We start from the raw sequence: 20,941 nt of genomic DNA, 5'->3' as shown, positions 1-20,941 counted from the left end.
ATGTATTCAGAGACTTTTTTATATTTTAAGAATCCTGAATCAGTGAAAATACTGGATTTTAGTTTTTAAAATCCGTTTTAAAACTTTAGTCTTAGAATTTGACTGTTTTTAAATTTAGTTCCTTAATCATCAATCTCTCTCAGTTAAGTCTTCACACATTTAATAGTTATTAAATTTCTGTAGAGATATTACTTCCTGATTTTTGTTACGGAGATAATATACACATGCGCACATTTGCAATCAAATACACGTTGAAATGTTGCATTTGATTGTTTTGTTTGGTGGATAGCTGGGGATTTTATTTCTTTTTTAGCTTTGGTTGAGCTGCTTAGAAATTGATGAAGATTCAGAGAGCTCCAGTGAGTGACAAGGGAGTATTTTATACTTCATTTTGATGATCTTAAAAGCTGAGAGGGTTCTGGAAGTACATGTTTTTAGAGTTGTATAAGAGGTGTGAGAGACTGAAGAGAGCTTTTCTAAAAACTCTTTTCTTCACCTTCTACATTGCTACCAAAGCATACGGCTTGAAAATCTTGTTAGATTTTGTCTGACTCCTTGCTACATGTGCTCAAGCCATCTTTCCCTCACACATCTGTCTCAGTTCATCTGTAGACTGTGATGACTTGCAAGAGAGTACAGCTAGAGAAAAGATCTGTGAGATGGTAAATAACAACGAACTTGAGTCCCTGGCACAGAACTTGATTGCTTGCTAAATTATGAGCAATCAAGCATGTTTTCTTGCAGGTAAATGCAAGGTTATGTGAATAAGGACAATCATTCTAGTTTGTATGACAGAGAGCTATGCCGGGTTTCCACGTGCTGGTCTAGACCCTTGTCTTCAGAAAGGCTGCTGGGAAACTGGAGGGTGTTGAGGCTGACTCCAAGATTTGTAAAGTGTGCTTTTCAGTGAAAAATGGAAGAATTCAATCTATTTAACTTCAGAAATGAGATACTGAATCAACTTCATCTTAGGAAGTACCCAGACAAGGAGACGATGTCCTATCAGTTATCTTTCAGTGACTAGGTGATGAACTCAGCAAAATGGAAATTGTCAATAAGGTTCGCATGTTTGTAAATGCTGGGGTAATTAGTCTTTCTGAAAGATACATGTCCATTCAAACACCTGTTACATTCAGAATTCAGAGTGCTGGATGCTGGATGAAATGTTGTGATGCATTTTATACAAGGGTTCAGAGCAGTTGCAGGTTCTAAAATGTGTCTGTATGGAGTTCAGTGTCAGTTTGGAGAAAGATGAAGAAAAAGGCTTAAGGCTGTGGGCATAGTATAGAGACTGTGCAAAACTATTCTTCACAGCCTTGAAAATGTCATCGTGTTTCTTATGAATTAGAGCAGTATCCATCTACCTTTCTCAGAAGGACTTCACAAGCTGGTGACGTGTATTGCTGCAGAAAATACCTACCATATTAGAATTGAGTTTGATTGTTTCAGAGAATGACTTCATGTAACTTATAAGGCTTTGAAAACATAATGTGTATATTTGATGTTTACGCATCAATGACAAAAAAAAAAAAAGTCAGAAGATGAAGAGATAAGCAGCATCAAAATGCATTTTGCTTTTTTTTTTTTTAAGAGTAGGAATATTTTTTTCAATATAAAAGTAGCTGTTCTTAAAGGTAATTTTGGACAGAGTCCTTTAGAAGTAATATCTGAATCCTTCTGTAGTTCTTGTTTTTTTTTCTTGCTAGAACATCTTTGATAAGAATAAGAACATGGCAGAGAAGAAGGGTACTACAAGATTCTTATTTTTTTTTAAGCACTTGTATCAGTACTGGATTCAAAGCTCAGTCAAAGTAGACGTTTCAGTCTAAGAACATCATGGAAGCATTGTTACCTAATCGGTAATGTTTTAGTCTGCTATTCAGAGTTTTGGCATAAACAAGCACTGCTAAGATGGTTTGCATAACACTGATGTCACAGACCATTGTGCTTTCCCTTTAATTTTATGTATGCTTTTTGTTCTGCTTACTTACGCAAACTTTGCTTGGGCTAATTGCCTGCATTATAATGGAGGAAGAATTGTGCTGGTTATACTTAGCCCTGTATCATGTTACTAGATCTGGTCAATAGTGGATAAATGTAAGACTTAAGGCAAGCATAGCGGGACATTTTCCTTAGTATTTGCTTCCTGCTTCCTGAAACTTAGATGTTTCTGACCTGTCATCAGCTTGTTGAATCTCATTTCAAACACAGTGGTAAGGGAGAAGTAATTTCTTCACTCTGTGTTTTCCCTGTTTTTGAGGGCAGGAGATCTCGCTGGCACTTTCCTATTGCAGTACCTTCAGGGTGGTGACAACCAGGGAGAAAAGTGTGGTGATACGGCAGGAATTCGGTATAACAACTTCCTCCTTCCTGTACACCTGTCCAGCAAACATAAGACTAACCAGTGCCACATTGAGGTTTAGTGAACAGTGCTGTCTCATGATGCAAAGGGAGTAGAAAATTGAATTACAAGTTGCAGCACTGAGTTTGCTTTTGCTGTAGTGTGGTTTCAAGTTGGCCCCGTCTACAGAATGGTATAACAGCTTTGTTGTGTTGCTTTGTTGCAAAAGTCACATCACTCTTCTGATGAGTGGAAATCCTTCTGTGTCAGCTCAGGTCCAGTAAAAGCAGTGCCAGTGTGAGTGTACTAGACTCCCTCTGAGGACACAGAAGGGGAAAACAGTCATTCAGTCCTTTTCTGAGCAAGGACTGTCTGTCAATCTGTGCTGCATCAAAGGTCTCTTTGGGCCCCTACAGAAACAAACTGGTGACCCCTGAGGAGGATGGCCTGGGTTTTCCAAGGAACTCCAAAGACAGACCTCTGTGCAGGGGAAAGCAACATAATCCAGAAAGCACCACAGTGGTCTAATGTATGAAGGAGTAACCAAGATAATATTTATGCTAGATGTGGCATCATTAAGCTGTTCACTTCAAAGAGTAGCTGGGACTTCCTGTGCAAAGTGGAAAGCAACATAATGTAGAAAGCACCAAGGTGCTGAACAGGATCCTGAATAATTTGGTAGACTTTATTGTAAGGTCTGTATGTTGTGGTTTCTGTACTGTATTCTAATTACTGTCTTCTGTGTTTTGTATTTTGCCTGTGTAATATCCAGTTCAGTGTTGGTGGTGGTTTGTTTTGTTTTTAATTCTGTCATCTTTGTATCTGATGTTTCCCTGTGAAAAGAGGTACTCCTGTTTGTTATCAGTTGTGATACTTTGTATTGCCTAGGGTTGTGTTATTCCCAACCCTATTATACTCTAGGAGTGATGTAACAGATATTTAAACTAAAGGGATGCTACAGTGACAGGTGTCTCTTTCAAATAATTAAGTTGACACACATTTTCTGATCATTTTTTTGTTTGACTTATGGAACAAAAATAATCTTGTGAGGAAAACTTTTCATTTGGAAATGCACGGTGACTTTTTAATATCCCTGTGTGAACAGAAAAGCTACAAGTCTCTATTTTTTTCTGTTTAGACTTCGAAATATTCCTTTAAAAAGACAGCAATTGAACTCTACCCTTTCATTCCATTTCAGGTTTTCCTTCTGTAATCATGGCAAAACCTTATGAATTTAACTGGCAGAAGCCGGTTCCCTCTTTTATGCAAGATGGAGCTGTGTTTGATAGATATGAAGAGGTAAGAGGCCATTTGCATTTCATTTGCTATTCTCTTTTAAATATGCAGATGTTTTAGAGTATTTCATGTTTTGTCTTCATTGTACAAGAATATTCACATAACTGAAGAAATGTATCTGGGGGGGAAATACCATTGCATTTCATTGCTTTGCAGATTTTTGCTTTTAAACGAAATAACTTTGAAGTGTGTTTAATCCTCCCGATTTGCAATAAACTCTGAGCAAGAGAAAAGGAGATTTGGATCAAAATAGCTGTAATATCATAAAGCTCTCATCTTGCAGACCCATAAAGCACATTACTGAATGAAGTGCATTCTTCCATTTTTTTGTACATGTATCAAATTGAATTGGGGTGGGAAGAGGAGTTATATCGTTTTTATATATATCTAAGGACCTACATGTTGTGGGGGAAAGTAGGAGAACATAAATCATTAATATTCTGATTCAGACACATAATTTGAGATGTAGAGTGGTTTTATCCCCATTAGAAAATCAACCTGTAATCTGTCTGAAATATGTTTACTGTGATCTCAGCTTCAGCTGTGCTTTAATCCAAATCTATTAAAGAAGTGCAAAACAGGACATTTTACACAGACAGTCAAAATAAAAGGTGGAGACATTCACTCTATATTTAGCATTGATATACCTCTGAGAATACTTTTTTCAAGATCTATCTTTAATCTCATTTGGACTGGAAGTTATCTCAGTGAGTACCAACAGGGATATTAGGATTTTCCTTTTACCTTTTGAAATGTAGGTAAATGTGTTTTTGTTATCATGAGGACTTCCAAGGCTGGCACAGGTTCTTTCAATGTGTATTTTCAGTTTTGGGGACAGATAAGCTAAGAAGATACTACTATTGAATGCCTTAGAAAGAAGATTCCTAAAAGCTTTGTTTTTCCTTTAGGAAATACTGTTCCAGACATTCAGTCTGTAAGCATCCAGATGGGAGGTTATATCCAATGATTGTTCTCTTGCATCTTAGATGAGAAATGAAGAATGAGCAGTTGCAAAAGAGTTCAAGTGCTCAGGTCTCGGTTTGGTATCAAGAATACTCAGTGAGGTGCCTGGGTTCTTGGTATAGTGGTAGAGAGAACGTAACATTTTGAAATGGAATACTTCTGTACTGTAGGCTGTTGTACCCAGCAGGCACTCGTGCAAGACTAGCCAACAGATAATGCTGTGCATCTGTGGATTTAAATGGGAAAACTATGTAGGTCACTCCAAAAGTAATACCTCATTCTGTCTTTCCAAGGAAACTACAACAGATACAAAGATCACAATAACACTATTTCAGAGAGCAAATTCTCAGCTACAAATCACTATTTTTCAACAGAGTCACCACCCTTAGCTGATCAGCACAGATGAACTAATCAAGATGATATTCATTTTGTGGTGTGACAGCTATGCCATCACCATCCAGAACGTGGCTTGTCTTTCATGTTGCTTTCTCTACTGCTGAAATGCACACCACCCTCCACCACACTGTGCTCACAAACATTGTTTGGCGTCCATAAACCTCCAGCAAGCATCGATAAATGTCAGTGAGTGCCATCCTTCCCACACAGAGGAGTTCAATTCCACATCTTTGCTTCATATGCACTTCCATGTCTGATACTGTACTGTCAGGCTACTCTTCTGCTGCCATCTTTCACATGACAACAAAATGGAACACAATATTGGTGGGAAGGTTCAACCTCTACTGTCATATCACCACCATGTGCCTTGTAATAAAACAATAAAATAGGAGGCATTACTTTTGGGACAGCCCAAATGGAATTCTTGGTCCTTGCAGCTGAACTTACTTTCTTCCAAAACTCCATAGAAGGGGATCTTACTAGCCACAGCAAGAGCAGAACATTGTCTGTCCTTCCACGTGATGTGGTCTGTCTGCATTATTTGCTGCAAGTTTTGCTGCGGTGCACTCCAGGTTTGCTGTGTTACAGCTGGAAGTCTGGTTTGCTTTACTGAAGGGGATCTCTTCTGAAAACATTAAAAGGCTTTCACTTGGGTGACTAACTTTATATTTCATCTGCAATTTTACAAGGGCTGTAAAAGAAAAACAAAAGCAGTGACTCAGAAGTTAAGATCAGTAGCCTTTAAACAGTGAACTCTAGATAGTGTAGGCTGTTTGATACTGACAGATTTATGACACACATATGCTATGATTTTATTTTGTTGTGGTAGCAAGCAGATACACTACCAAAGAGAAAAATACCACTGCTTTAAGCATGGAATACCGGCATAGCAAAATCCAATCCCTGTACTGTTGGGCTTGTAATTTGAAAGATAAATGTTTCAGATCTGGCACTCTAGTTTTCATTTAGATTCTGTTCATATTTCCCTCACCTTAACAGAAAAGACTAGTGGGGAAAAAGATAAATGATAACTGAACTAAAGTCATGCAGCAAGTCAATGCGGAACAGGGCCCCAGGAATCCCAGTCCAGGTTTTGAGTGACTGAATAGCTCTTGTACAGCATAACAGTTTTTTTATGTACTTAAGTTTTGTTGAGCAGTTAGGAAAATCTGGATTATTGTAATGTGGAGTGCTGTTTTCATCCTTCCTTTGCTGATAGGTGAGTCACTTACCTGGCAGGATTACAAAACGGCAGAAGTATTTTTTGAGCAAAATGGTATTGATTTTGAAAAGTCTAGAAGAGAATCTCACTAGTCATGCTGCATGTATTTGTTCTCATGGTAGGTGCCTTCTTTACAATGCAAGAAGACAAATTGCAGAAAAAGTAATTTAGTGAAAACAATCAAGGCTAGGGTGGGACATCAATGTGAATATGGCTTATATAAACACCTGTGTGAAAACATTTTTGGTACATCAAGAGCTTTTTGATAGATGGAGATGCAGTAAATGACCAAAAAGCTGCCTGCCTTTGATTGTGTGAGTAGTCTTTCTGGAAAATGCAAGAGGCACTCATTTTGATTGGTACCTAGCTGTGTTTTTATATGAGATATTACAGGACTCCAACGACTGTAAAACTAGTAATTCTGAGTTGTCTGGTAATGAGTAGTTCTTAATGAAGGATGAGTGCTGCTAGTGAAGGCAAGAAAAAAAGCTGTGGTGGAGAAAGACAGCCAGAGCAATGCATGCTGGTAGCCTATGTGTAGTGGTATTTGGTCAGACTGAGCTGCAGCAACTTTCTTTGTCTATCTCAGCTCCCCTGTCTGTAAAATCAACATAATTGTTTGCTACGTGGATGGAAAACTACAGTGTGTCAGTCCTATCAGTGCTATCCTACATTTTAGCTTAATTGATGATGCATTACTTGGGGCTGGAGGTGCATGGAGGAAATTTCTTTTTTTAATTCAGCTAATCTGATATTTTTGCCTTGTCTAGTTCTTCTCATATATGCTATCCTTTCTTAATTTCTCTGCTAATTAATATTATTCAAATTCCTGCTTGTCAGATACTCTGGCTGCAAAATACTTGAGCAGCATTGGCACTGTCCGTAGTCTAAAAGAAGAGTACTTCCTGATTTCTGAATGTTACAACAAAATGTGACCATTTGATGATTCTGAGCATAGTATTAATAATATTAACAATAAATAATTTTAACCCTTAAAAAATTTGAAGCACTGAAGTTTTGATAAATACTTTTAAAGTTCAATTTCATTAAGATTTTTGAGGTAAGAATCAACATTTTCTATTGAATAAGAAGGATGCTTTGTAGTTGCATAGAGAAGTATAAAAGTATTAAGTTCATCTTAGTGATTAAAATGCTGGCGAAAGGACACATCACTAAAAATTATCACTTTTTCATAAACCTCTCTCCTTATTTCTAATTGCTTAGGAATGGCAAATTCTTCAGGGGAAAAATGTAACAATCTTGTGTCTTTTGAGCAATATATTAATTCATGACATTTGACACTTAAAATAATGATCTATTCTCTTTTCTTTAGGAATCTTTTGTCTTTGAAAGCAGTTGTCTCTTTCAAGTGGATGAATTTGGCTTTTTTCTGAGCTGGAAAAGTGAAGGAAAGGTATACTATGGTTACGTCAGGAATATATATTACATATTATCTCACTTGTTTCATATTCTAGCTAGCTTTGAAAGATCTGAAATGTTGTGCTACTTTATATTCAAAACTAACCTTAGTTCTGTTCTTTCAGAATTTACAAAAATGAAGTACTTAAGAAGGAATTAAGAGAAATGTAAGGGAAATGTACTGTTTAGTGTTAATTAACAGTGATTGCAAATAAAATACATTATTTTTGCTTCATGTCCTAACAGATCTTTGGACTTATATATATATATATATTTTACCATTTCAGGAAGGACAGGTGTTAGAGTGTTCCCTGATCAACAGTGTTCGTTTTGGAGCTGTTCCAAAGGTACTCTATAGCTAGTTTATATTCTTCTTTAAACAGAGAATACTTAAAATGAAGGCGAAATGCAGAGTGGAGTTCATTTATCTAAAACCTACCGACAACAAACCTTATATTTCACAACCACATTCTAAAATCAAGTAATTTGGAGTAATTGCACTGGGAAGAGTCTGTGGTCTGATCTTCCTGATTTAGTATTGTGCCTGGCTTTCAGAATGCTCTGAAAGCTGAACAAAAGATATTAAGTGTATCTATTAGGTGTTCTTAATTACTTTTCTAACACTGTATTGTAATACAGTGTTAAGAAATCTGGAAAAAAATGTGGTTTTGCATTCCAAATTTTGCTCCTATCTGTTCTAAATTTGTTGTTTCATTGATAAAAACCTAGAAGTTTTGTTTGCATCCCTGTTCAGCAGTTAGATGATCAGAGAGGGCAGCAATAACTGCGATCAGTGGTCACTGTCTGCACTTTTGAAGAATTTCTGTAGAAATCCAATACTTCAGAAATATTTTAACTGGTATGCTTGAGTAAGCAAAATGAGAGTTTTCCTGAGATGAAAATTGGCCCTCTTTCCTCCAGGCCTTTAGTTTAGAAAATTTCTTAGGAAACAAGGTTAACACCTCTGCATTTCTACTTTCAAGTGCTAAATGTTTCTGTATTATCTGTAGATAATCATCTCTTAGTAGTCCTCTTGGGACTCCATAAACTCAAATGCGTTCCCCATGGAGAAAGGGGCATGAGGAGAGGTAGTGCAGGCAACACCATGCTTCACGTGCAGAATACCATAGCAGTATGCTTCAGACTTTGCCTGTGTCTTGTTCTTTAGGCCCATTAAATCTATAGCATTTGGCCTTCAGCAGAGAGACCAGCTTGTAAGATGTGTAATTACAAAACAGCCCAAAAGTCACACAGATTATAACTCTCAGTGGTTATAGATTTAACTAAATCAGGATAATTTATTTATAGATTAATTTTTTTCTCTATTTTCATTCTTTGGAGTGATTCAGTTTTCTATTTTATGACTAAAATGTATGTAATTTCTTATTTTACTTTATGAAATGTATTTAAAGTACCTGGTTTACATCTGAGCCTTCATGTTTGTGTTCATATTTGTTAAAATGTATAGTTTTTTGGATTTTTGCACAGTGATTCTAAATGAAAGTGCTCATTTAGGATGGTTGGCGAAGATTTAAAGATGTTAATATACATGGAGATAAAGATGCATCTTTACCATAATGCATTATATAACAAAAGGATTGCAAATGTAACAAGCTCTCTATTTTTTTTAACAGGATCCCAAAATACTAACTGCACTTGAGGCTGTTGGAAAATCAGAAAATGAGTTGGAAGGACGGATAGTGTGTGTTTGCAGTGGTATAGATCTGGTGAACATCAGCTTCACTTTCATGGTAGCAGAAAACACAGAAGTAGCCAAGGTACTTCACAGTTAAGCAGTGTGTGGGAGGGAAAAAAAGAGAGCTCCTCAATAGTATGCAGTTGTTTTTCTGAAGTAAATCAGCTGACTGAAATACTTGTTCAAATGTTTGCTGCCACACTCTCAGAAGGACAACAAACATCCTTTTGAAACATTCTGTGAAATGTCTGCATGCCATGCTAAAAGGACATAGCGATTTTATCAGCCTTTGTATGCATGGCAATTTATCAAAAGTAGAGAGACATTACAAGACACAGTGTTCTCCCTAACTGTTAAGCATCTTTGTGTGGGGCTTGCACAGTTGGCTATGTGGAGATTATGCTGTGAATTTGTAACACATAGTGATACTAAAGCAAAGTGCAATTACTTTAATTTCCATGGTGAGTTGAGCTCAGCCCTCCAGAATATTATTCAGCGATTATCTAATTGTATGATGGAGTTTACATTATTGGAAAAAACAAAAGCAGGAAAGAAAATTCTGTACAGTTGAGAGGATTCCAGTGTACCCAGGTTCTTTTCCGTTTCCCTTTTGCATGGAACAATCTTAAGAAAACAGTGGTGCTTTTTTACATGGCATTGTTCCTCAGAGTTAAAGGTTGCAATTCACAGTGTAAGTTCTGGGGCTCCACCAAGGCCTGGAACTCAATCTATCTGCTCAAAACTGCTCTGAGAAACTTGATCCCGAGTACTGGTACTGTACGAATAGCTTAGACCCAGACATTCAAAGGATTTCAATAATTCACATTTTTTGCTTTTCTCTCCTGATTGTCTGTACTTAACAGTGTATTATACCTAGTTTTGCCACTGATATATATATTGATGAGAATAATGATGAGTAGTATACACCTGCTAAATCCCCTCCTTCAAAATTGAGTGTCTGTTTGTTGAACACAGCATCATTAAATCCCTTGGCAGACCTAGTCACCTCTTCATTGCTTGGATTCATATATCTTTAACATCAGGAGTACTGAGTAAGCTCCTGAAAGGAGATATACTTGTATAACTTGCATGGACACACTACACTGATGTTACTGGGTGTATTTTCAGCAGGCTCCCAGGGAAATAACATGCCACAGTTATGATTTGCAAACGTTTAAGAAGCAACGTAAAGAAGGTGCTGGCAGCATTCACTCACTTTTATGCTTGACCCCAAAATGTCTCTGATATTCTCTGAGAGGAAAAAAAAAGAAAAAGGTGCAGTTAAGTTTGTTAGCCCTCTTCAATATCAGTAGACTGATATTAGACTGACTGGTTTGTGAGGAGTATGTTGACCAAGAAAGACTGCCACAACAAATGAGCTGATTATGCTGTCTAAAATATAGACTGCTTCATTAACCAGCAATATACTTATCAAAAAGTATTATATGCTACAGTCTCCTTTGGGTAGGTTCTGACAGACTTGGTGTAAGAGTATTACGTTTGGGAGTTTTACCACCACAAACTATATATCCATGGCTTGTCAGCAATAGTCATCCACCTGATCTAATACGTTTGAGACAAAAGTAAGACAGTAAGGTAAATCAAGGCAAAATCAATGTAGACCTTTTCTAAATGTATCTAAAGTGGCAGTTTACTGAGGATATGGGCATACGGGAATTGATTGAGCCTGTACTGGTACTGGTGAAGGGCAAGCTGAATGTGAGCCAGCAGTGTACCCTCTCAGTGCAGAAAGTCCTGGGCTGCACCAAAAGAAGCACGACTGGCAGGTTGAGGGAGGTGATCTTGCCTCTCTGCTCTGTGCTGTGAGACCTCACCTGAAATACTGAGTCCAGATGTGGAATCCTCAGCACAACAGATACATAGACTTGTTGGAGCATGTCCAGAGGAGGGCCAAAAATGATCCAAGGGATGGAACACCTCCCTTACAAGGACAGGCTGAGACAGGTGGGGCTGTTCACCCTGGAGAAGGGAAGGCTCTGGGACGACCTGAGAGTGGCCTTTCAGTATCTAAAGAGAGTTTGTATAGAAAGAAGAGGACATACTCTTGAGCAGGGTCTGTTGTGATAGGAGAAAGGGGAATGGTTTCATACTAACAGAGAAAAGATTTTGATTGGATAAAAGGGATGTAAGAAAAGTTTTTTACAGTAAGGGTAGTGAAACACTGGAACAGCTTGCCCAAAGAGGTCCTGTGTGCCCCATCCTTGGAGACATTCAATATCAGACTGGACCAGGCTCTGAGTGACCTGATCCAGCCATAGGTGTCCCTGACCAATATGGGGGAGTGGGACTAGATGACCTCTAAAGATCCCTTCCAACTCAAACAATTCTATGATTCTAAGTCATCACTGAACTTCAAGTATTACTGTTCCAACAGAAAGTGTGTGTTTGTTATCTCCCCACTTGTCTCCAAGCTCCAACTCTGGTATTTACATTCTATCTATTTAAATTTTATTGGTGTTTTAAGCTGAGGCAGATTTCCTTAGTGCAGAAGCAATGCAGCGCTAATGTGAAGGCATTCTGGCTGTATGCTGGCCTATCCAAAGTTGTCAAGACTCCAATGAACCTGTTGTAGTTTACCAGCTTAAGATCTGGACTTTGTCTTTTTTGCTTATCCACCTTGCTTATATACTAAGGATATTGTCTTAAAAGATTATCCTCAGGCAAATCCACTCTTTTTACATTCTTTAATGAAAAGATAGTGCAAGGACCATCTCTGGCACTGTCCTGCTGGTAGAAGAGTTTGTGTGAACTCTCCTGATTCACCTCGAGGAAGTGAATTGTCTGTTTAGGGGTGAAACTCTCACTTGTCTGGTGGTGGGAGTGGGTGGGATTGGGATGGGAGGCAATGAGGGAAGGAGGGGGGCGGGGGGGTTAATCTTTCATATTGGCATAGCTGGACTTGGTAGAAAATGGACATTTTCTACAATAGCGTTACGTAGAAATTGAAGCACACATTGATGGTCAGCCTGTGAGGCATTGGAGTGAATAGCATGTGCTGAAATATATTGCTGATCATCTAAAAAGCATATGGGTAAAATGGCAGCCTTATTGTCCAGCTAATAATATTTGATATTGAAGTTGACTGCAGTTGGGAGCACTTCATTTTGATGTTCTTAAATTTCTCAGTTTTTCAGTTGGAATGGTATTTTTCATTTTTAAATTGATTTCGGTTTGTTTAAAATGGTTAAATGAACCACCACAGATATGATAAGGAAAAAAAACATTCTGTTTCAGTTGAATTGGATTTTTTTTTTTAATTTTTATTTTTTCTGTAAAGCAAGTTATTAGTTGTTTGCCCAAATCACATAATCTGAAAACTCCAGCCCTGGTGCTTCATAGCTGTGCATATCCCTACTGCATTTTTCTGAATCTACGTACATAAATGGACAAAGTAAGTTTTCCAGATGCTTTTAGAGCAGACCCCTCTAATGCTGCAGAAGTCATTCCAGGATGCAAAGCTTTGCTGAAGGGTGGAATTGAACTATACACATCAGGCAACTCACAACACAGAGCATTGTATAAACCTCTGTTTTCCAGACGAAATACCTGAAGTAGGAAGAGGCCGTTTTATTTTTTGTAACATTTGTGCAATATCAGATAAATCTGTTTTCCAGTTGATCAGGTAGGGGATGGCTTTTCACTGTCACTAGTCCTGACTTTCCCTGTCTCATACTTTAAAGGCAAGGTAATTTTCACAGAACATAAATGATTTTTGTGATACGTGAGTTGAGAGAAGAGGGACATCTACTGGTCAAAACATCGATGGATAAGGGCAAAATATTAGGAATCCCCTCCAAGCCACTTGTTTCTAGATGAGAGCTGAGAGTCACAATTGTATTCCCCATGGGTTTCCTGAAACATCAGGCTCTTAAGCCCTTTATTCTGACAGGCAGACACAGGCACTGGATATGAAATGAAAGAGAACACAGCCTATCCTCCTTGGCATTCCCACTGCTTGAATTAAGCTCACTGCAACTGTGGAGAAATTGCAAGGAAAATCAAAGATCAAATAACCTCAAAAGGTCTGGATAATGCTGACCTTGCCTATAAATAAGTCACAGCTGACCTTATCTGGAATTGCTTGATCTGTAGATTACTGGGGTCTTTAGCCCTTCAGAACTTATGCCCTTTTTAACACTCCTAATTTAAGGTTGATGGCTAAAGGAGAGCTGAGAGGTCAAAATTATCTGTGCACCCTGCTGCTGCTGCCAGTGTTTCATCAATGAACCTCAACTAATTCAAGGTTACTAAGTGCCTGAAAAGCATTTGAATACTACAGCAAAATATGAGAGTGCATCTTCAATAAATTTTTCATGCACCTTGCCCTTAAAGAGGTATCTGACAATGTTGGATCAGACTAGAGAAAAACAAGCCAGACTGCTTATCACAGCGTGTAGCGTACCTTCATTCTGGTCTTTTGTGTCATGTGTAAGATATCTTTGTCTTCGTTTTTATTTCTTTTCAAGATTATTCTTTCACTAAGATTAGATAGCACGGCTAGATTCCTCTTCTATATGAATACAAGGTAATTTTTGGTATATGGAGAACCATTCAGAAGTAACATTGACAAATTAAAAGTACTGAGCCATATATTGAAAATCTGAAAATATTGAGCACTAATATAAGTGAGAACCAAATATATCCTGTATTTCTATCAAAAATATTTTGATATATTTGATATATATTGAAACTCCACTTTATGTGAAACCCAATTGAAATGCCTTGTACCTCCCTCATTTAAGAACTTCATCTTGTTTATAAGATTTTCCTTCATTGGAGAGGTATCGCTTTGGAGATGCTGAGATACTGAGCACAAAGAAGGATAGTTGTATATTTGTGTATTTGCATAGGTTTACAGGCATTTTAATGTAATCTGTAGAATTAGCAGCACTGTCTTAGCACAAAGGCAAGGATGTTGCTGTGTTCTTCTTAGTGTATTAGTGGGGAAAAGTCTGAGCTCTTCTTTCATCTCTTCCACAAGGTCATCAAACAAATGTATGTTTAATCTGGAAATGTTATGCTGACAGGAAACAATATATTGCCTGCTTGATGTCTGTCACAGTAATCAGGTTTTGGATACTTTACAAATATCTCTGTAGTGGATCACAGTGCCTTAAAAGCATTTATGAAGATAGGTATTTGGAAACTATTCTCATTCAGAAGGATCTTTCATACTGAACAGTTGACAGGGAGTTTGAGTATATTGCACTGAGCCTGTATATCAATCTGTGGATGAAGATTTTTTTAATCTTATGTTGTTTCACATCTATATTAGCGCGTTCAAAATCCAGATACTTTTTTTTTCCCCTTAGCTCTCTTATTCCCAGTTTAATTTGAGGCCAGCTGGTAGCCGTGGGAAATATCAGATGAAACAAATGCTCCAGAAAGTGGTTTAGCCCTGAACTGAAGTACAGGCAGCCAGATGCTACATCGTCACGCAGCTGTGTAGTGTGGCACAGATAGGAAACTGTGGCTCTCGAGCTGCCATATCTCGCCCAGGGCACATACTAATGTAAAGATGATTCATAGATGGGTAGAGTTACTCTTTTGCTTGCTGCCAGCAGAGATGCGATGCTTCTGTGTTTTATCAGCATTTGGCTGCAGTTCTGTGCCCTTTCAGTATACATGAGGCCAGTTTCTAAATTGACAGGAAAGGCCTTATCACTGAATAAAGATTACAGAATATCTCCAAAGTGGGAATCATTGGGATAATTCCTGCCGAGAAATTACTTACTAAGTGGGTACTGTATTGATTTCTCACCATACCTACATTTTTTTCTATCAGTGTTCCTTTGTTTTTGGCAACTCTGTGTGCAGAAGTAACTGTTACTGAGTGCAGGGTAACCTTACTGCTAAATGTAAACGTTACATCTGGTATAGTTGCAGACTATTGCTTTCAAATCAGAATGGATCTGTATGTGTTTATTTCCTATTGAAATGGTGATATTGCCAGTACTGCACCGATGACTTTTTTTAGCAGAAATGTGTGTCTTTTCGAAAGACAAACTTATTCACAACATGCACTTTGCTTAAGTAAATCTTGAAGACTTTTTTTTTCTTTGTTTGCTTGTAGTGCATACACAATTTTATTTTTTCTGTCAGTGTTAAAAGGTTGAATTCCTTGTAAGGGGACTAGTGAGAATAATCCAGATCATGTGAGCAAAACACTTTATACAGCCATGACAGTGTTAATGTAGCAGTTACGTGACATTTTATTCTGATTTATTAAATAAAATAATTGATAAATCGGAGTCAAATTTTCACTATACAAGCAATCAGAATGAAACAGAGATTTATCCTAAAGTTATCACAGTCTCTCTGTATCATCTTGGGTGAGGGAACGTTTGTAGAAAAGATAAGTGTTTCCTAAGTCCATCAACAGCTTTCAATTGTATCTTATTAAAAAAAAAATGTCTTCTCATGAACCTGTCTTTCTTTATATCCTTAGACAGCATATCCATACTGTGACTACTAAGTCCTCTTATTCGTGAAGCTGGGAAAAGAGAAATGGGAGAGTAATCTGTTTGTTTCCAAGCACAGGTTTGGAATCTGCTTTACAGGTGACACCGTGTCCTACACATCTAAGCATTGTGGGGATATGGTCTTTTTCCCTGGCAGAGGCATGCTGAGCTTTAAAGTGTAAGGTAGGTTAGACTAGTAGGACACAATGAGGCAGCAAGGGCAGAGCTAATGTTACAGGAGAAGAGAAAGAGCAGTGCTTAGAGAGATGATTAACTGATGGGATTCTACAATTGCATTACCTCACTGCCTGGTTTTCTGCCTACTTGACTGGATTCTTGGTTGTATAATGCCCTCTCACTCCAGGATGCCTGTCTTTAGGCAGCATCACATGTATTTCAGGTGTGATAACAAAATCAAAGGTAAATAATTCTGTGAATTATAACAAGATTAATGCTTTAATCATAGAATCGTAGAATCGTAGAATCATGGAATGGCCTGGGTTGAAAAGGACCAAATGATCATCTAGTTTCAACCCCCTGCCACGAGCAGGATCAGCAACCACTAGACCAGTCTGCCCAGAGCCACATCCAGCCTGGCCTTGAATGCCTTCAGGAATGGGGCATCCACAGCCTCCTTGGGCAACCTGTTAAAATGCGTCACCACCCTTTGAGTGAAAAACTTCCTCCTAACATCTAACCTAAACCTCCCCTGTCTCAGTTTAAAACCATTCCCCCTTGTCCTATCACTATTCACCCTCATAAACAGCCGTTCCCCCTCCTGTTTATACGCTCCCTTCAAGTATTGGAAGGCCACAGTGAGGTCTCCCCAGAGCCTTCTCTTCTCCAAGCTAAACAAGCCCAGTTCCCTCAATCTTTCTTCATAGGAGAGGTGCTCCAGCCCTCTGATCATCTTTAGAAGTTTTAAAACACAACTAAGAAAATTTTAACCTTAATCAACTTAATTTTCTCTTAAGTCAGACTTTTATTTTCAATTTATTCTCAGATACATGCTTAATCTATTTATATGCATATTTTATGCAGTGCTTCCTAAAATATATCTATATATATTTAGAAGTTCATATATTTATAAAAAGTTTGTATATATATGAAAGTATGTGGCTGATTTTTCAAAGACCAAAAAAAATTTGTAAGATCCATTTTAGGGAATGCGATAGCAGTTTGATGTTTTAAAAGAAATTTGTGATTTGCTTGTAATGTGACATGAGTACAAGAGTCTGCTTAGGCGTTTTCTTTACTGAACTGACACTTTAGACCTTTTTAGCATTATTTTATCCAATGATTATTAACTGTGGGCAGTTCGCCACATGCAGTTTTCTAAATACATTAGTATTCCTCCTATATAAATGCTATTTTTTCATCTGATTTGCAGATGTGCAGCACTTACTCATGAAAATAAAAATATATTCATCTGCGTCTATTTGTAAGTGTAAAGTTCTGGATTCTGCCCAAGTCAGTCCAAGCAGCAAGCACAGAATTTGGCCGGAAGCGAGAAGCTTTATTCATTAGGTTGATATTAAGCAGTGGACCAAATCCCATCTCAGTTCTACCAGCATAAATTATCTGTTGAGTAATCCTAGTATTACAGTGGCATAATTGACATTGAACTTGGCCTTTAATTTTTTTTTTTTTTTTTCTGATAGCTTTATCCTGCTAACATTCTCATTAAAGTCAATGTGAGTTTGTGTTAAGGTCTAATCCTTAAGCTTCTTCTATACAGCACTGCAAAGTTTAGGTATGAGCTATAGTAGAAAAGTAGATCCATAAAAAGGAGTTACATAAGTGCTGTAATACTGTTGTTGGCTGAAAGTTGTCCTGATGATTGCAGGAATGTTTTCCTTTTTGAGGATGAAAGCCAGAAAGAAAGCAGGACTGACTATATAACAGGATGTTAGATGAGGTCAGCATTGGAGAGAAATTTTTGTACCTCCCTGTGGTTTGCTGTGGCTTATTAATATTTTGTTTCATTCCTTTCCTAACATTGGACCAATTAAATATGTCATCACATATCATATAATTTTGCTTAGTAATTGCTAATATTGTCAGCAGTGACAGAAAAGGAGGCATAAATTTATATGGGCTATAAATAGAAAGCTTAATAAATCAATCAGTAGACTGTTTCCCTTTGCGAGCAGTAAACTGTTTTAATAGCACTGCAGATGCTGAATGTGGTACTTGGAAGAATGAGAAGCACAGTTGCTTTGTTAAGTGAAGGATAAAATATTAATGGGTGCAGTGTGGTTGGGCTTTTGTGTGGTGTTATAGGCTGTGAAGTGGACAGGTTCTTTTCCTTAATTCCAAATGCTATTGTAATCCATAGCTGCAAAGAGCCTTCCACCAAGATTTCTTCCCTCTTCAGTTTTCCTAATTTATTGCTTCTGTATTTTGTGTTTCTCAGCAATGGGTAGAAGGACTGGGATCCATCATACATAACTTTAGAGCTAACAATGTCAGTCCAATGACATGTCTCAAGAAACAGTAAGTTACCTTCTTTTCTCCTCTTTATTTTTCTAGCCCTGTAATTTCCTTCTTTTTTTTTCTCATCTATATTTTTTTAAATAATGTGTAATGAAGAAAATTAGTGTTTCATTTTAACCTTTCATTGTGATCAGAAGAGATCTCAAGCCTATATTAGGCATCTGCCCAAGAGAAATTATAACTATTCATTTGATTTATTGCTATTGCATGTTGTAATTATTGCCTGAGTTGTTGCTTCACTGATGTATGTGGAAACAGAATCCCATGAATATTTCTTCTTTTCAAACTGATCCTGTTAATTGATGCACTGGTTCTTGTGGGCTGCTTTCTGCTTTTACATTTAAAGCACTGATCTGCCTTTAAGCACTAGAAGTCTACAGAGGAATATTTTTCAATATGAAACAATTACCTGTTTATACACATTTCAAAGAGGTATCAGTAATCTTAAGCTGAATATATCTGTCCCAATTTTAACAAATAATATTTTAAAAATACTTATTTCTTAATTTCAGCTGGATGAAGCTGGCCTTTCTAACAAATACAAATGGGAAAATTCCAGTTCGGAGGTAAGCACAATTGGACATTCAAGTTTCTATCAAGTTCTGATTTCATAATGCTAATAAAGGTCTATGGCTTTGTAATTAAATACAACACAATTTTATCACTGTCTAATACTTATATAAAAACAAGCACAGAACTAGGCATACTGAGCTGAGTTCCATACCTCCTTGGTAACCTAGGGAGAACTTATCAACCTAATAATTTTTCTTTAAGTCTATTCTAAGGAAGATATGAGTGCTTATAATTGTTTTCCAAGTCACTTAGAGCTGAGAACATCAGTTTTCTTAAAACTCCTCAAACACTGGATTAGGTTTTTATAAAATACTTAGCAAGAAAACCATACAAACTTACAGGCCAATTAATTGGAGGGCAGAGATGTACCTCGTAAACCGTAGTTCCTTGTAAAAGAGACAGATATAGCTCTGTCAGAATTACTTATGCTTTTATAGGAAAACCCAGGATAATGTTTGGTTTTCTCCACATGGTAAAAGATTCATTATGTTGACTGTTGTCAGTGACAGAAAAGTTAGAACAGAGTATACTTTTCTTCTGTACAGCTATTAACTATTTAGTGTTACTGATTTTCAGTCCTCTCTGGCTAGGCTGATAATTCTCCCTGCCCTGCTCTAGATGTTCTTGCAGATACTTTGAGCTTCTTTCCTCCTCATACAAAATCTGAAAACCCTACTTTTGAGACATGCTATTTTTTCCTAAGGAGGAACCCACAGAAAGGAACAATAAGGACTCTGTAAGTTAAGCCTCACATAATTTTTTTAGTCAAGGGAGAAAAATAGGACTATGTATCTACATAATGTGCAAATTCAAGTGACACTTTGACAGTGTTAAGGCTGCTTCAGTGAATTCATTTTTGAGCTTTCACCTTGCCAGCTTCCTGCTATTCTTCATACTTAAGCTGAACTGCCATGAGGTACCTCCTGTGCAGAGGTTCCAAGAGGAGTATCATCTGAAGGGTAAGAGTAAGGGAACAGTACTAGGAGAGCAAATTCATTTTCAAGATTTCAGCTTTATATCTGTGTTTGAGCACAGAGCTTTTTTTTTCAGACTTGATTAATAGTGTGCTAGTTTATATGAAACTTCTACGTTGAAATATTTTACTTTGCATTTAGGGAGACATAAGTTTGTTGGTTTGCTAACGAACCTGCTTTTGCATACAAGGCCACATATTGCTAAAGAGAGTCCAGTCCACTGGGTCCAATGTATTAAATTTTCCTGCTAGATTTATAGTTTGGATCTTGGAGTACTTAAATGGTCTTTTAAAGTTGAATAATTTTTCTTAAAAGTGTTTTCAGTTCCAAGAGTGCCAAGTAGACACAAATTGGTCTCTAGCAGCTTAACTCCTTGCAGAAGTGGTTTTCAGTGTAAATTTTTGAAGAACTTACTCTTCCATACTGTGCAGAGGGAAACAGAACCTTTGCATCTGGACTCTTCAAAGGGTTCATTATGTTATTGTGGGTAAAATGTATTTGAGTTCATTCAGTAAGAACTGTATCACACTTTCATAGGAGTAGGGGAGGTGTCAGAGACGGGAAGAAAGGAGTAGAGGAGGAATGAGAATGAAGGGGGAAAATTAGACTGCTCTTTAGACCCAGCTTGGAAAAATGGGTGAACCAGAGCTCTATCCTCTCCTCTGCAGGAGAGCACCAGTTGAGGACACTAAGATCATGGAAGTGTCCTGATTCAGAAACACCTTACTACCAAGTGGGACACAAGTAACTAGGTGTCTCAGCTGTGGGCAACCCCTCCTTCCCCTCCCAAAACATTTAGTGCAGAGGAGGAGTATGGAGAGAGAAAAGGTGGAATAGAAGAAGCCAGGTGCATAAAGGAATCACAGAATCACAGAATTTTAGGGGTTGGAAGGGACCTCCAGAGATCAAGTCCAACCTCCCTGCCAAAGCAGGCTCCCTACAGCAGGCTGCACAGGTAGGCGTTCAGATGGCTCTTGAATGTCTCCAGAGAGAAGACTCCACAACCTCCCTGGGCAGCCTGTTCCAGTGCTTCATCACCCTCACTGTGAAGAAGTTCTTACGCATATTGGTGCAGAACTTCCT

General features: G+C 37.7%; 1 protein-coding gene across 22 annotated transcripts in view; it reads left to right on the top strand.

Moving 5' to 3' along the window:
- The window catches only part of PLCB4 (phospholipase C beta 4), a 216,837-nt gene that overhangs the window by 120,661 nt on the left and 75,235 nt on the right, over positions 1-20,941 (top strand). For all 22 annotated transcript variants that reach the window (XR_006938644.1, XR_005858074.2, XR_005858073.2 and 19 more), the window contains 6 exons: positions 3,540-3,640; positions 7,552-7,632; positions 7,925-7,984; positions 9,272-9,415; positions 18,232-18,311; positions 18,824-18,877. Coding sequence is in view for 19 of the 22 variants with exons in the window: in XM_046938621.1 (XP_046794577.1) it covers positions 3,557-3,640; positions 7,552-7,632; positions 7,925-7,984; positions 9,272-9,415; positions 18,232-18,311; positions 18,824-18,877 (503 nt within the window). In the remaining 3 variants the exon portion in view is untranslated. The remainder of the gene's footprint in view (positions 1-3,539; positions 3,641-7,551; positions 7,633-7,924; positions 7,985-9,271; positions 9,416-18,231; positions 18,312-18,823; positions 18,878-20,941) is intronic.

This window comes from Gallus gallus, chromosome 3 (genome assembly GCF_016699485.2).
Source record: "Gallus gallus isolate bGalGal1 chromosome 3, bGalGal1.mat.broiler.GRCg7b, whole genome shotgun sequence".
Lineage (NCBI taxonomy): Eukaryota > Metazoa > Chordata > Aves > Galliformes > Phasianidae > Gallus > Gallus gallus.
This window is presented reverse-complemented; position numbering and strand designations above follow the sequence as displayed.